Source organism: Triplophysa dalaica, chromosome 1 (assembly GCF_015846415.1).
Source record: "Triplophysa dalaica isolate WHDGS20190420 chromosome 1, ASM1584641v1, whole genome shotgun sequence".
NCBI classification, from domain to species: Eukaryota; Metazoa; Chordata; class Actinopteri; order Cypriniformes; family Nemacheilidae; genus Triplophysa; species Triplophysa dalaica.
Genome location: NC_079542.1, coordinates 4,735,942 through 4,748,878, shown reverse-complemented (window position 1 = coordinate 4,748,878; position 12,937 = coordinate 4,735,942). Strand labels below are relative to the sequence as shown.

The window sequence follows — 12,937 nt, the reverse complement described above, 5'->3', positions numbered from 1 at the left end:
GTTGGGTATCTACTGCCTGTAAGTCTCCGTCTCTGCATAAATGGCATGAAGTAACGGATTGTTTGTTTGGTAATTGATCTTACTGCGCATTTCAAACACTACAGTTTTAACTTTTATGGAGATACTTTTAAAAGAAATGTTAGTTTTATCATTTGGAAAAAGTAAAAGACATACTGTGCTGTGTTACTGCGCTACTGGGAAAAGTCACGTGTAAACTGCCTGCATCCCGCCTAAATTCAGTCGGACTATGTTTCTGGGGATTCAGTATGACAGAGGAGAAAAGAAAAAGAGAGAGATAAAGAGATAGACAGAAAGACAGACAGACGGAAAGACAGAGAGAGACAGACAGACAGACAGGTAGATAAATTAACTTTTAAGACAAACATAGATAGAGACAGGCAGACAGACAGAAAATGAACAAGACAGACAAAAAAAAAATAATACAGAAAGAGACGGATATATAGACAGACACATAGAGAGCAAGAAAGACAGATAGACAATGAACAGACAGACAGATAGATCAACACATAGATGAACAGACAGAAAGACAAACAGAAAGATATAAATAAAGAAATGGATATACAGACATGCAGACAGACAGATCAGACAGATAGACATCTATTCATCTCTTAGATAAACTGAAACAGACAGATGAACAGACAGGCAAAGACAGAAATACAGACAGAAACATAGACAGAGAGAGAGAGAGAGAGAGAGAGAGAGAGAGAGAGAGTGTACAGTGTGTGTGCTCTGATGGCTGGAAGCATTAGTCCAGTCTTATAGATTGGAACCCCACAGAGCCGGACTTAACAAGCCTGGACTCCGGCGATACTTGCTGAACTGCTGAATTCCACTGATGTTAATTGATGGGCTAAGTTAGAGGAAAGAATAAATAAAGGCAGTGGGACAGTAGCTGCAGGTCTGTTTGTGCTCTGATGCTGCTGTGCAGTGGCTTCACAAGATGAAGCATAATTAAACTAAAAAGTAAAAGGCACTGGATATCTTTACAATAGCATCTTACCCTTTTGCTAATAATATTTATACAGTATGTACTGTAGTATGTTCACTGTGCAAAGTTACACACTTATATAACCTAACGACTTCTGCCTATGTTTGCAAAAATCTGCACAACACTTTGCAAAAGAAAACACAGCTGAGCTTTATAACGCAATGGACGTTAACTTCTGTTTCATTGTGACAAACAAAATAATTGATAAATAATTGGACACATAAAAATGACTAAGAATGAAAAAGGAGAAGAGATACAGTATAAGAGCCGGCCCCTGCGTTCACACAGTAAGCCATGTAAAGAAAGAAATAATCTTGGTATCGTATATTAGAGGACATCATCGGATGTACATCTCAAGGGAAAGGAAAAAATAATTTGCGAGAAAATGCACAACGGTGAAAGGGAAAAATTGTGGTGGAGCATCAAATCTCGAGGCCTAAATATATTTAATCACGAAATAAGTACACTTCAAGAAATAGCAACAAAATATTCCTTCCGTAAACATTCTCTCAACCTCTCACAATGACCCGCAGCTTGCTCAAACGGACGCTTTATAACAGAATGCATTTATGTGCCAAAGAAGCTCCAAACCACCAAAATCATTTCTATGGGCTACAGACTCGTCTTGGAAATGTGCCTGACCAGACCAGACTTGTTTTCAAAACAAGAGCCTGCGCAGTCATAATATGCAATAAATAAATAAATGCAAATGAAAGTGGCTTGTAATTGCACGACAGACTAAATACTGTATCAGCGCTGAGGGAAAAAGGAAGAAATACACATACTCAGAGCTTTCAAAAAGCAATAAAGGGGCTCCTGAGAAGATCAAACAGAGAGCAAACACTCTTGACTCAACAGAGAGCTAAAACGCACTTCTGAGAACTGTTTATCAGCTCGAAAACACTCTCTGTCCTGACAACAAACCAATATCTTCAACATCACCTAATGCTTTTACTTTTTTCAAATACTGTAATGCGTTCTCTCTTCAGTCTTGATATTCTGAAGGACAAACACCATTCATCTGGTGACCTCACATTAGACAGAAACTTCTATTATATGAACTTCTATAACTTATTATTATGACGTCTGTACTTACACAGTATGTAAACTGATCATTTTTTGACATGTTGCACTATAGACATTCTTGAAATTTGTAACTTAATCATACTGTATATAAATATGATGTACAGTATTTACAAATAAAAGATGGATCAGTTCCAAAATAATGTGTTTATGTAATATATGGTGTGTGTGTGTGTGTTGTGTATATTTATATGTATAAATAAATGAACACGCATAGATACATAAATACAGTGCTCAGCGTAAATCAGTACAACCCCTTTGAAGAGTAACATTTTAAACAATATCTCAATGAAACTAATACAACTTTCAAAATGTTGTCAAGACTACGTTTTATATAACATCTGTTTAACTTATAACATGAAAGTAAGGTTAATAACATAACTTAGAGAAACAAATTTTCAGTTTTACTCAAATTAGGGTGATGCAAAAATGAGGACACCCCACTGGAAGTCTCTGGAGCAAATCTGTTCAAATGTCTAATTGAACAAGATTCAACTAGATGTGAGTCTAATGATTCATTACACAAGTGTCCAGCAGACAGCGGTCTATAAAAGGGTGTTACTTAAAGAAAACCCCTTCCTTTTCCTGCTGTCAGCAATGGCAACACATTGGAAGAGAAATGTCACATGTGCTGCTGGTGTCGGGGAGCTGCATTTTATTGATGGCATCATGAATTCAAAGATGTACTGCTCTATACTGAAAGAGAAGATGCTACCATCATTCCATGCCCTTGGTTGTTGTGCACTTTTCAGAATGAGAACGATCCTAAACACACATCAAAGGCAACTGTTGGATTTCAGGGTGAAAGTGATTCAGGTGCCAAGTACATTTTCTGATCTGCACCCAATCGAACACCTATGGGGAATTCTGAAGAGATGAGTTGAGCATCACTCTCTATCCAGCATCAAGTCTCTAAAGGAGGTTATTCTTGAAGAAAAGATAGATGTTGCAAAATGTCACCAACTTGTTCATTCTATACCTAGAAGAATTGGTGCTGTCATTAAAAATCATGGAGGCCATACAAAGTACAAGATGTAGTAGGTTTTGTTGTGGGTTGTCCTCATTTTTGCCTCACCCTTATTTGAGTAAAGCTGAAACGTTTTTATTCTTAGTTATATTATTACTTACATTTTTATATTGTAAGTTATGTCACAGATGTTAAATTAAACTTTGTCTTGTCAACATTTTAGATGTTTTTTGTGTGCATTGAGATATTGTTCAAATGTTACTTTTCAAAGGAGGCGTACTCATTTACGCAGAGCACTGTCTACTGTATATCAATTCATATACATATATAAATATTAATATTAATTTGCACGTATTTCTTAAATACATGTATGCTTGTGTATTCAAATATTGATATAAATGCACTGCACACACATATATTTAAAATACACTCATATGAAAAAGTAAATATATATATTTGAAAAATGTTTTTTATACAAGTGGCTTGTTTATATTAAAGGAGTAGTTTCGTGGAGTCTCATATCTGCATGATTTCTTTTCTTCACACAACACAATCGAATAAATGTAACATTTACATATAAAGTTTATATGTACACAGCTGGATTATCCCGTTTATACAGGGCTGTAGATGCAACGTGTTGCACATGCTACAAAAAATCTGTCTGTCGGAAAATAAATTTGCAAGTGTAGCACGCTTGTGATACAGTTTTGCACGTGATTTAGACACAGACAGTTTGTGTGAGGTGTGTTGGTCGCGATGCCATTTGTGTTTTTGTGTTAAATATGTCATCTGCTTGTTTTGCGTTAATGAGCTGGACAACATAACATATAACTACACGCGTGTGCTTGTGCATTTGTTATCGTCTCACTGTATGATGACATGAACACATGAACTCCATCTCCAGAGCTGCTCTGAGAGTTTATTTCTCTTGTGTAAAAAGCAACGTCTGATGGGTACCAAGAACCATTACTTTTTTAGACCGGTACATAATTGGGTCAATTCCAGAGTATGCATAAGCTTGAATGGCGAATTATGGGCTGCTGCCTGTCATTTTCCATCCCTGAATGATGTCCGAATGGCAGAAGTTTGCTTGACGTATGTGTGGTTTTCTAGGGCCATATGATTTCCGCCATGTATTTGTAATCTGCTTGTTTTGCGTGTTTATGAGTGAAAGAGTAGCATGATTGCACTTGTGGAGCTTTCAGGGGTCAGGGAAAGGACCACAAGCCGGGATTCCAACTTGGATCGCCCGGGACGCACCGGCACCATATCTCCGAGCATGAACCACTCAACCATCTGCTCCAACATAAACTGCAGTTTTAAAGCTCAGCTGTAATAAAGAAACTTAAAAATGTTTAACATCTTTTCACATCATGTGTTTTTGCATCAAATTATAGAGCGTAGTATCCATAACAGTATTTATAAATACCGGTATCGATAAGTAGTATCCATATAGGTATCGATACAATCTTGATGATACCCATCCCTATTTGTCAACCACACTCTCTTTGCGACAAAGCGTAAAAGTGAAAGTCTAGTTAACTTGAAGATCCAGATTAAAAACACTGTATTGTATTATAACGTTTACTATAGTAAATTGTAGTTTTCTAGTAGTAAATTGATAAACTACATAAACACTAAAGTATACTTTCTCTTATTTACAAAATTAATATTTACTGTGGTAAGGCTCAAAAACACTATTGTACCTGCAAAAGGAGGAATTTTACTGACGTGTACCATAGTATATAATATAATAGTATGCTACAGTATGTGGACAAATATATAATTATTGTATAGTAAAAGAATGTGTTTGGCCTGTGCTACAAAACATTAAACCTCTGCATCACTCGTGCTACGTGCAAAACAAGTTAACGTACAGCCCTGCGCTTATACCATGTTCATTTGTCGAGTTAAAGCTGTTATTGATGTTTACACTATAATTTTTTACAGTTATATTCGTCATTTAGGCTCCAGATCCACCGAGGTGCTTTATGCTGCTGAAAACGGCAAGTGCTGGCTGAAATCGGCGGTACAAGGCGCTTGAACGGAGTCGTTTTTCAAGCGGAGGCACGTTGGTAACTATGATACGTAGACTGTAAAGATTCGCCAGCACATTTACGTTCATCTGTCGACGGATATTTATTTTCCGCGCCTGCGCATAGTGGCAATTTGAACTGAATTTTTATGAATCGATTCTGGATCGGTAGATAATGAATCGAGATGCATCGAGTTTTTCTCCCACCCCTAGTATTCAGACAGACTATGATATACATAAATATAAATCATCATAGTCATGTTATATTCACATATGCGGGTCAATGTGTCGAAGTTCCAGAAAGAAAAATAAATCCATCATAAAGGTAATCCAAATTACTCCTGTAGAGCAAAAACTTAACAGTATGTTCGTGAGAGAAAACTATAAAAAACTATGAAAAATTTAAACTGAATTATCAATCAATACATCAAATATCCATTGCTTTGTGTTCAACTGAAGATAGGAAGTCATTTACATTTGGGATGGAATAAGGATGAGGAAATTATGAGCGTGTTTTCCTATAAGTAATTTCAGGAAACAGATCTCAACTACATTAAACATTAAAATACAAAATAGACAAGAGCTCAACAAAACCCACTAAGAAGTACTCAGAAGGCCTGACACTGTTTCCTTCTCCTCTGTGGAACATTTTCAGTGGTCACAGAGCAGATACTTGCTCGCTTTGCAAAGACAAAACCAAAACATTTTTAGGAGCAGACACTGGCAGATATTTGTTTACGTGTAGAATTTCTAAAGCACTCCTGAAAACGCATGATTAAAATTTCAGCACCCGCAACAGCAGCCTCAAAAGAGGAAGATCCAGGTTGAAAAGAGGCCAATTCTTTACTCTCTAACAAAACAGCGCTTCTATTACTGTGTTTAGATTTTTCTCGAACACTTGAGCTCCCCCTGAGAATACAGCACACTTTATAAATGAACCTGTCATTCCAGCGCCTGTGAACTGTAAGGCTCATGTACGCTCCAAGCATAGGATGCTGAAACATCCAACTTAAACTAGTGAAGCTCTCTCGGCGAGATGCGCTCAGCGACTCTACATCTCTCTCCCAGCCCAGGCCCAGCACGCCAGGCAAAGTTGACTGAATAATGTAGAGGCTTTATCCACCGTTCAGGCATGAGTGGATAATCTGGGCACAAGGACACAGTGTGTCAACATTGCACTTATTTTTATTTATTTATTTCTCTGGTCCATTCGAGACGAGAGGAAAAAGGCAGCAGAAGCCAAAAGTACACTCTCCCACACATGCTCGAAAGTTTTTCTTTCTTTAGCTCTTCCACCTCTTTACTGTGAAAGGCATTATTTGAAAAGCTTTCTGCCGATTCGATCCTTGAGGCAGATTACTTGCACGTGGACAGCAAAGAAGTACAATCCCTCAAGTGCATTATTGAAACAATCTCTGTTACTTCTAAAAATCTTTAGGTGTTTTTTGACGCTGTATAATCATATGATGTTTTAATAATCTATTCTTTTTCTATATGGAAACTTGTGAGTTGCATTTTCTTTTCCATAAGCACATGCACATTTCATACAAAGCACACTAAGACTAAGTATATCATTTCAAATCACATCGCATTATTAAGCAGGCAGGGCTGGACATAAAGCATTGTAAAATGGTTGTCCTTCGGAAGATTAAAAAAATATTTATTTTATTTGAATTATAATTTAATATAATCAATATAATTGTTATGGATTTAGATTGGTCAAGTTTGCTTTATAGTGTGATCGCCTGAATTTGGTTATAGATCTATTCTCCGTGACTAAATCAAATGCAAGCAGTTATTATTATTAGTATTAATTTCCCTATGAAACAGAAATTACGATTGACTTCGTTTCCATATCGTGACGTGTGTCCAAGTGAAACGGCTTCTAAAATTAAAAAAAAAAGTAGGGCGTTATTTTTTCCTTCCCTTTTTGTTTGGTTTCTAACAAATTGGGCCTGGAGGGGAGGGCTAAAAATGACCGGCCATTGGACAGTCAGTATAGTCCAAACTCTTTTTTGTTGCTGAAGTCATGTGGTGAAGAGTTGTTGTTGTAGGGGCAGAGGAGCTTAACGTTTTTGATTAAAGATTACATTTTTTTTAATAATGGTATGCACGGATACATCATTTATAATAATCACTGCAACACTGTGTAAAACACTTTTTTCCTGTTTGATTGCATGGTGACTTTAAGGGTGTACGTTTTTTTAAAAAAAATATGCAATTCCAGTTCAACATGAATAGGCAGGTAAATGACACATAACATTAATGTTACATACAGATGGATAAATTAGGGCTTAAGTTCTTTGTTTTTCTATTTTTCTATACAACAGCGCTGTATTTTTCCACATAAATTACTGTAGTATACTACAGTATTTACTTTTGTAAACTGCAGTAATATTCTTAGACACTATAGTATGAGAATTCTTAGATACTATAGTTTTTGTGTGTTTGCCGATAACTTCACTAAAACGCTCTTAAAATAAACTCTCAGTGCATCTGTGGAGATGACGTTTACATGTTCATATCCTCAAACAGTGTAGACGCAGCTAAATCCTCGACCATCACTCGTGTTGTATGTTAAACCGTGCATATAATTCACTCAGACACGCAGAACAGCCAGATGACATTTAAATAACAGGATTCCATGTCCGCAGCTGGTTAACATAACGTTAAATGGACTCATTGCCGGGGCACTGTTGATTATTGTGAGACACAAACAAGCACAACCATGACAAACGTACTTCACACAAACACGCAGCTCTGTCTAATGCACCTGTTCTTATTATTCTACCCGTATGTTGCACTGTTGTTATTTTTCTCAAGTTACTTGTCCGGTCGGGCAAATTCTCTCTCACTTGCCCATAACAAAATATTCACTTGTCCCGTACAAGCGGACAAGCGTTAACGTTGAGCCCAAAACAGGTTGTCACATACATCACATTTCTCTTCCTTATCGTGCAGCTTTACTTTTTCTATAATCCGTTGTTAAATTATTTAATGTTTTAAAAGATTGCTCTCTTAGGAAATCCAATTCTGTCATTATTTATTCACCATTGTGTTTTTCCGAACCCATCTGTATCCACATTGTACATTATATCCTACGTGGAAGAAACAATTGAGGCATTATTCAGAATGTTAGTGATCGTCTATATCTCGGTCATCATTTATTTTCATTGGATATACAAAACGTCAACATTCGTCAAAAGTTCTCCTCTCCATATGGTTATAATGTCAAGTAAGCGACGACAGAACTTTCATATCTGAATGAACAAACTCTTTAAATATAAAACCTAACAAGTAGATGATAGGATGACTCAAACTGTTCTTAAGTACAGTCCTTGTGCTATGAAACTCCAAGAACCAATCCAATACTCCTGAACAGCAGGTGCCTTTTCTTACCAACAGACTCATACATCATTTAAACTGCGGCCAGTACGTGTCTCAGCTGATATGTGCCAAGTACAATTTCATATCAAATATCTCTAGAGCACTGATGTCAAAATGAATCTGACATACACATCCACGCCTTACTTCTTCGTAGATCTGTGCCAAAAAAAAATCACATTTCTGTTTAAATTACTTTAAAATAGTTAACCTTTTTGCTTTTATTGTAGAGGCGACTGGTGCTTTTGATGTTGCTATTCTGTATATTGCGTTTATTCATTATTGATAAAAGATTTTGACTTCACGTAACCTCATCATAGCGTTTGAATGACGGTGGCTAGAACATGAGCTAAAACATTCAGTAGCGCAGTAAAGCTTTACAATAAGAACTCGTTCAATAACATAGTGCTAACATGAACTACAATTATTTATATCTTTCAATATATTAACATACAGCATTTCATAATTATTCCTGATGTTTGTTCAAGTTACTTCATTTTGCTTTAATAAATGCTAACAGACAGCCTCTGATTTAAAAAGTAAACGTTACGCTAAGATTAATTAATGCTTAAGTAGTATTGTTCATTGTTGTTCATTGTTGTTGTTTTTTAAAATAATGTTAACAAATGCAACTTACTTTTAAAGTGTTAGTTGCTCATTTCACCCGTGTTTTTGAGTACCGATCCGAGCCGAGCCGATTCGAGCGACGTGATGACGTAGACATACCTGAAGTTTGCGTGAGTAGTTTTTATGCAATAAACTTGAACAATACAATAAGAAATGTTTACCCAAGTACAACAAAGCATAAAATGCAACAAACCAGTGCCAGAGTACAATTATAATAAATACAAATATAAAATAACATATAGGCTATTCAAAAGGTAAAGGGTGCCACTTCAGGCAACAATATCACACTTGCTGACAATGTTATAAGTCAATGTTTGTTTGTTTACCACGCAAAACTCGCAACCACGGCACGAGATATCACTACAGCATCGTTTGAGGGAATAAATCAGATGCGATAAGGCTGACAAGAGGAGGCGTGACGCTCTTACCTGCTCGTTTGAATTCTCCCAGGTGAAGTTGAGGAGACACGGTGAGAAGATCTCGTCCTCTGACAGCCCGTATCCGTCCATCGTGTGCGTGTGCCCGCTCAGATATGTGAGGGAATTCTTCGGTGAACGCTTGTGTTTGTTTCCCACGGCGAAGCTCAGTCAGCCCGGCTCGGTTCTGCGCGTCCTTGGGTTCACGGAACGACAACCGCGAGCGCGCCACCGGCTCAACTGTCACGTGCGCGCAGAGTTTGTGCACTGGGTGATGTTTGCATCCTTTTGCTTGTTGTGTAGTTTCTGTTTGTCGGACGAATCTCGGAGTATCAGAGGCAGGTGGGATTGTGTAATGTATTGTGTAACAGGTCAATTTAATGATAAAAAATGTGCGTTAGATAGGTTTATAGTTAAATGACCTTAACCTCCTGTTGGGCCAAAGTTGTTTATATTAACATGTGTGTGGGAAAAACTGCACAGTGGATTTCCATTTAAGAACTGTTATTTGTTATTTTTAAGGTTATTTTTCTTATTGTAGCCTATATGTCTATGGCCCAGTTTCACAGACAGTTTAAGTTAGGAATATGCCTTAGTTAGATTGAGATGTATGTTGCTTTTCTAAAAATACCTTAGAAGAAAGCATTACAGGTGTGCGTCTTGACACAAAACAATGGCACTGATATATGCTATATAAAGATATTTCTGGGCAAGTTATAGTCAGTTAAGATAGGTCACACATACATTTTGGTTTGGGACTAGCCTTACATTTACATTTAGTCATTTAGCAGACCCGTTTATTCAATTTAGCAACTTAGAGATGAGGGAAACAATGGAAGCAATTGGAACAATATAAGGACAGCAAAAAGCATAAGTTTAATAAAAGAAAACTGGTCTAATATAACCTACCAGAGTTTAGCCTTGTCTGTGAAACCGGGCTTTTGGATCAAGTCGACTAATAGTTATATTTAACTAATAGCGTTAAATATAAATATGTTATAGCTTAAGGTTATTTATAAACAAATGTTTTTTTAAAACAAAGACAAAAATCCTGTATAAGCATTCAAATTACAGTCTTACAGGTAAACTAAATGCCATTTTAAAGGGCCGGGGCCAAATAATATGCCTCCCCCAGATTTCCTGTTGTAGGTAGAAATGACAAAGCTGCCCATTTGAAAGGCACGTTGACGTTTTTGCCAACAGTTTTCATTTAGTTTGATTAATAATTGATATTTAATTGGGAGTACAAACATTGTTTGGCATACAAGTTAAGCGTTAGTTTGCTCAATTGAACAGCATCAACATTTACTCACGCTTACGTTTTGCAAACCCACTTTGGTTGTGGGCACAAAACATATCATTTTCAAAATTATTAAAAGTCTAAAAATCACACTGTGGTGTTTTCATTTCAACTGCTTGCTAACAGCTTGACAGACTACTTTACATATCAAATATTCATTAATCAAATGTTATAACAGATGTTAAGACTAATGAGGTTTATCTTACATGCACAGTGTTGGTGGAGTGCTTTGGAATGTTTATAGATGGTTTATCTGTTGACTTTAATTTTCGGGACTGGTAGGGAGCCTTTTGATCCAATTTTTAACTTTTCTTTGTGAACAATTGTAGATATGGTATACTGCAGGACTAAATAAATGAATGTCAACATGAATTTCCCAAATATCAAAACAGAAGAGGGAGAGAGAAAATATGTTTTTATCAATATATATATAAACACAATTCATTATCTGCTATATTTAGTGAATGTGTACATAAATGCATAGAACATTACTGTCTCAAAGTAAGAAGGGTGCACAGTGCTCCACCAATATAGAAATGTGGAAGTCGTATGCTGCACAATCTTTCTGATGGCTTTCATTTTCTGATAGCTTTCATTTTTGACATTTCCAGCAATGCAGATGGTGGTAAATCTCTCTAAACTCGTTTTTAAGTGAGGTGAGATTAATTTCTCAAAGTTTCACCATTTGCAGTTTATTTCAAACAAGCGTGATCTTCTTCCTCTCCCTGTAGGGCTAATATATCAACACCAACCTTCCCCACATCGCACATGAACTCATCACAGGTAGACTGCTGAGCTCTTGTCAGAGATGGCATGATCGAATTGTTCCATCGTCCTGTCACCAGAGGAGCCATTACTTCAAATTAGCATACAAATTCAAACCAGGACAGATGGATTTGTCACATTCCAGTCGACATCTTCCTCTGAGATTGGCTCCGCTAACACTGCACGATGAAGATAAGACACCTGTCCCCGCTTCATTCGGGACAACGGCTGGAGGACGACATGGAAAGGCACAAAAAAACACAATCTGGTGTCCTGTGGGTGGTCCCGGAAGGATGCAAAATAGGTCAATGTATCAACAAGTCTTAATTTGTGGTCATCCATGAGGTAGATCTAGGCAAAGGTCATAGAATAAAGATTTGCCCTCAATATTTAAATAAATATGAATGGCTGAGGTTGAAAAAAACAACCCGTCATTTTGGTAAGCATTGAAAACGACTCCCTAAGACCCAAACACCACATTAGGGCCAAAAACATTTGATCTCACATATGACAATAATAAAAGTCACCTTCAAAGTGCTGTTTTTTTATTGCAGTGATCATTTTAGATTTATACACTGGTGATCCAATTGAGTGCTTCCCAATACTCAAACTGATGCTTCCTTGCTTCTACGTCCTCCAGCCTGTGACCTGGAAACTGACTGAGCTCAGCCATTTTGGAGGACATTTCAATTCTTTGTTTGCACCACGAGGAATGGAGTGAGTGGACTTCCAGAGACGTCCTGATGTGCATCCTTCTCTCAGAGGGTGAAGCTAAAAGGCTAGGAAAGGATGCACAAACAATAACTGATAAGCACCTTTTACCATGCACAGTCTAAGGGACAAAGAAACATATGGGTTGCTTTTTAAAATCATTGCCAATTAAGTTTGCCACAGGTGGACTTTTTGGGAATGATCAAAAGAAATAGCAGCCAAGCTTAGATTTGAGTCTCATAATACATTTCTTTCCAACAGGTCTGTTCCATTATTATTAATGTGCAACATACATCGAAATAAGTCTTTTGCGTCTAGAATATGTAGCAACCCAAACCACTTTTGTGTGAATCTTAGCGGCATCTAGTGGTGAGGTTTTGAATTGCAACCAACGGATCACCACCGCTCACCCTCCCTTTCGAAGCACTACAATTGCTTAAACAGGACTTGATGTCGAAAAGTTTTCACTTTTTACATATGGTATTTACGAGTAGTTTGTCCCTTAATGGCTACTGTAGAAACAACATGGCAAATTCAATGTAAGGGGACCTGTGGTAAATGTAGATATAAAAAGCTCATTCAAAGGTAATACAAATTCACGCTTCAGTATGTTAGGTCTTTACACAACTCTGAAGACATA

The 12,937-nt window shown here is 37.0% G+C and overlaps 1 protein-coding gene across 2 annotated transcripts in view; it reads right to left on the bottom strand.

Moving 5' to 3' along the window:
• The window catches only part of ppargc1a (peroxisome proliferator-activated receptor gamma, coactivator 1 alpha), a 267,178-nt gene extending 257,516 nt beyond the window's left edge, over positions 1 to 9,662 (bottom strand). For both annotated transcript variants that reach the window (XM_056749146.1, XM_056749154.1), the window contains exon 1: positions 9,534 to 9,662. In XM_056749146.1, coding sequence (XP_056605124.1) covers positions 9,534 to 9,614 — 81 coding nt within the window. In that variant the 5' untranslated portion in view covers positions 9,615 to 9,662. The remainder of the gene's footprint in view (positions 1 to 9,533) is intronic.
• Positions 9,663 to 12,937: the final 3,275 nt, after the last annotated feature.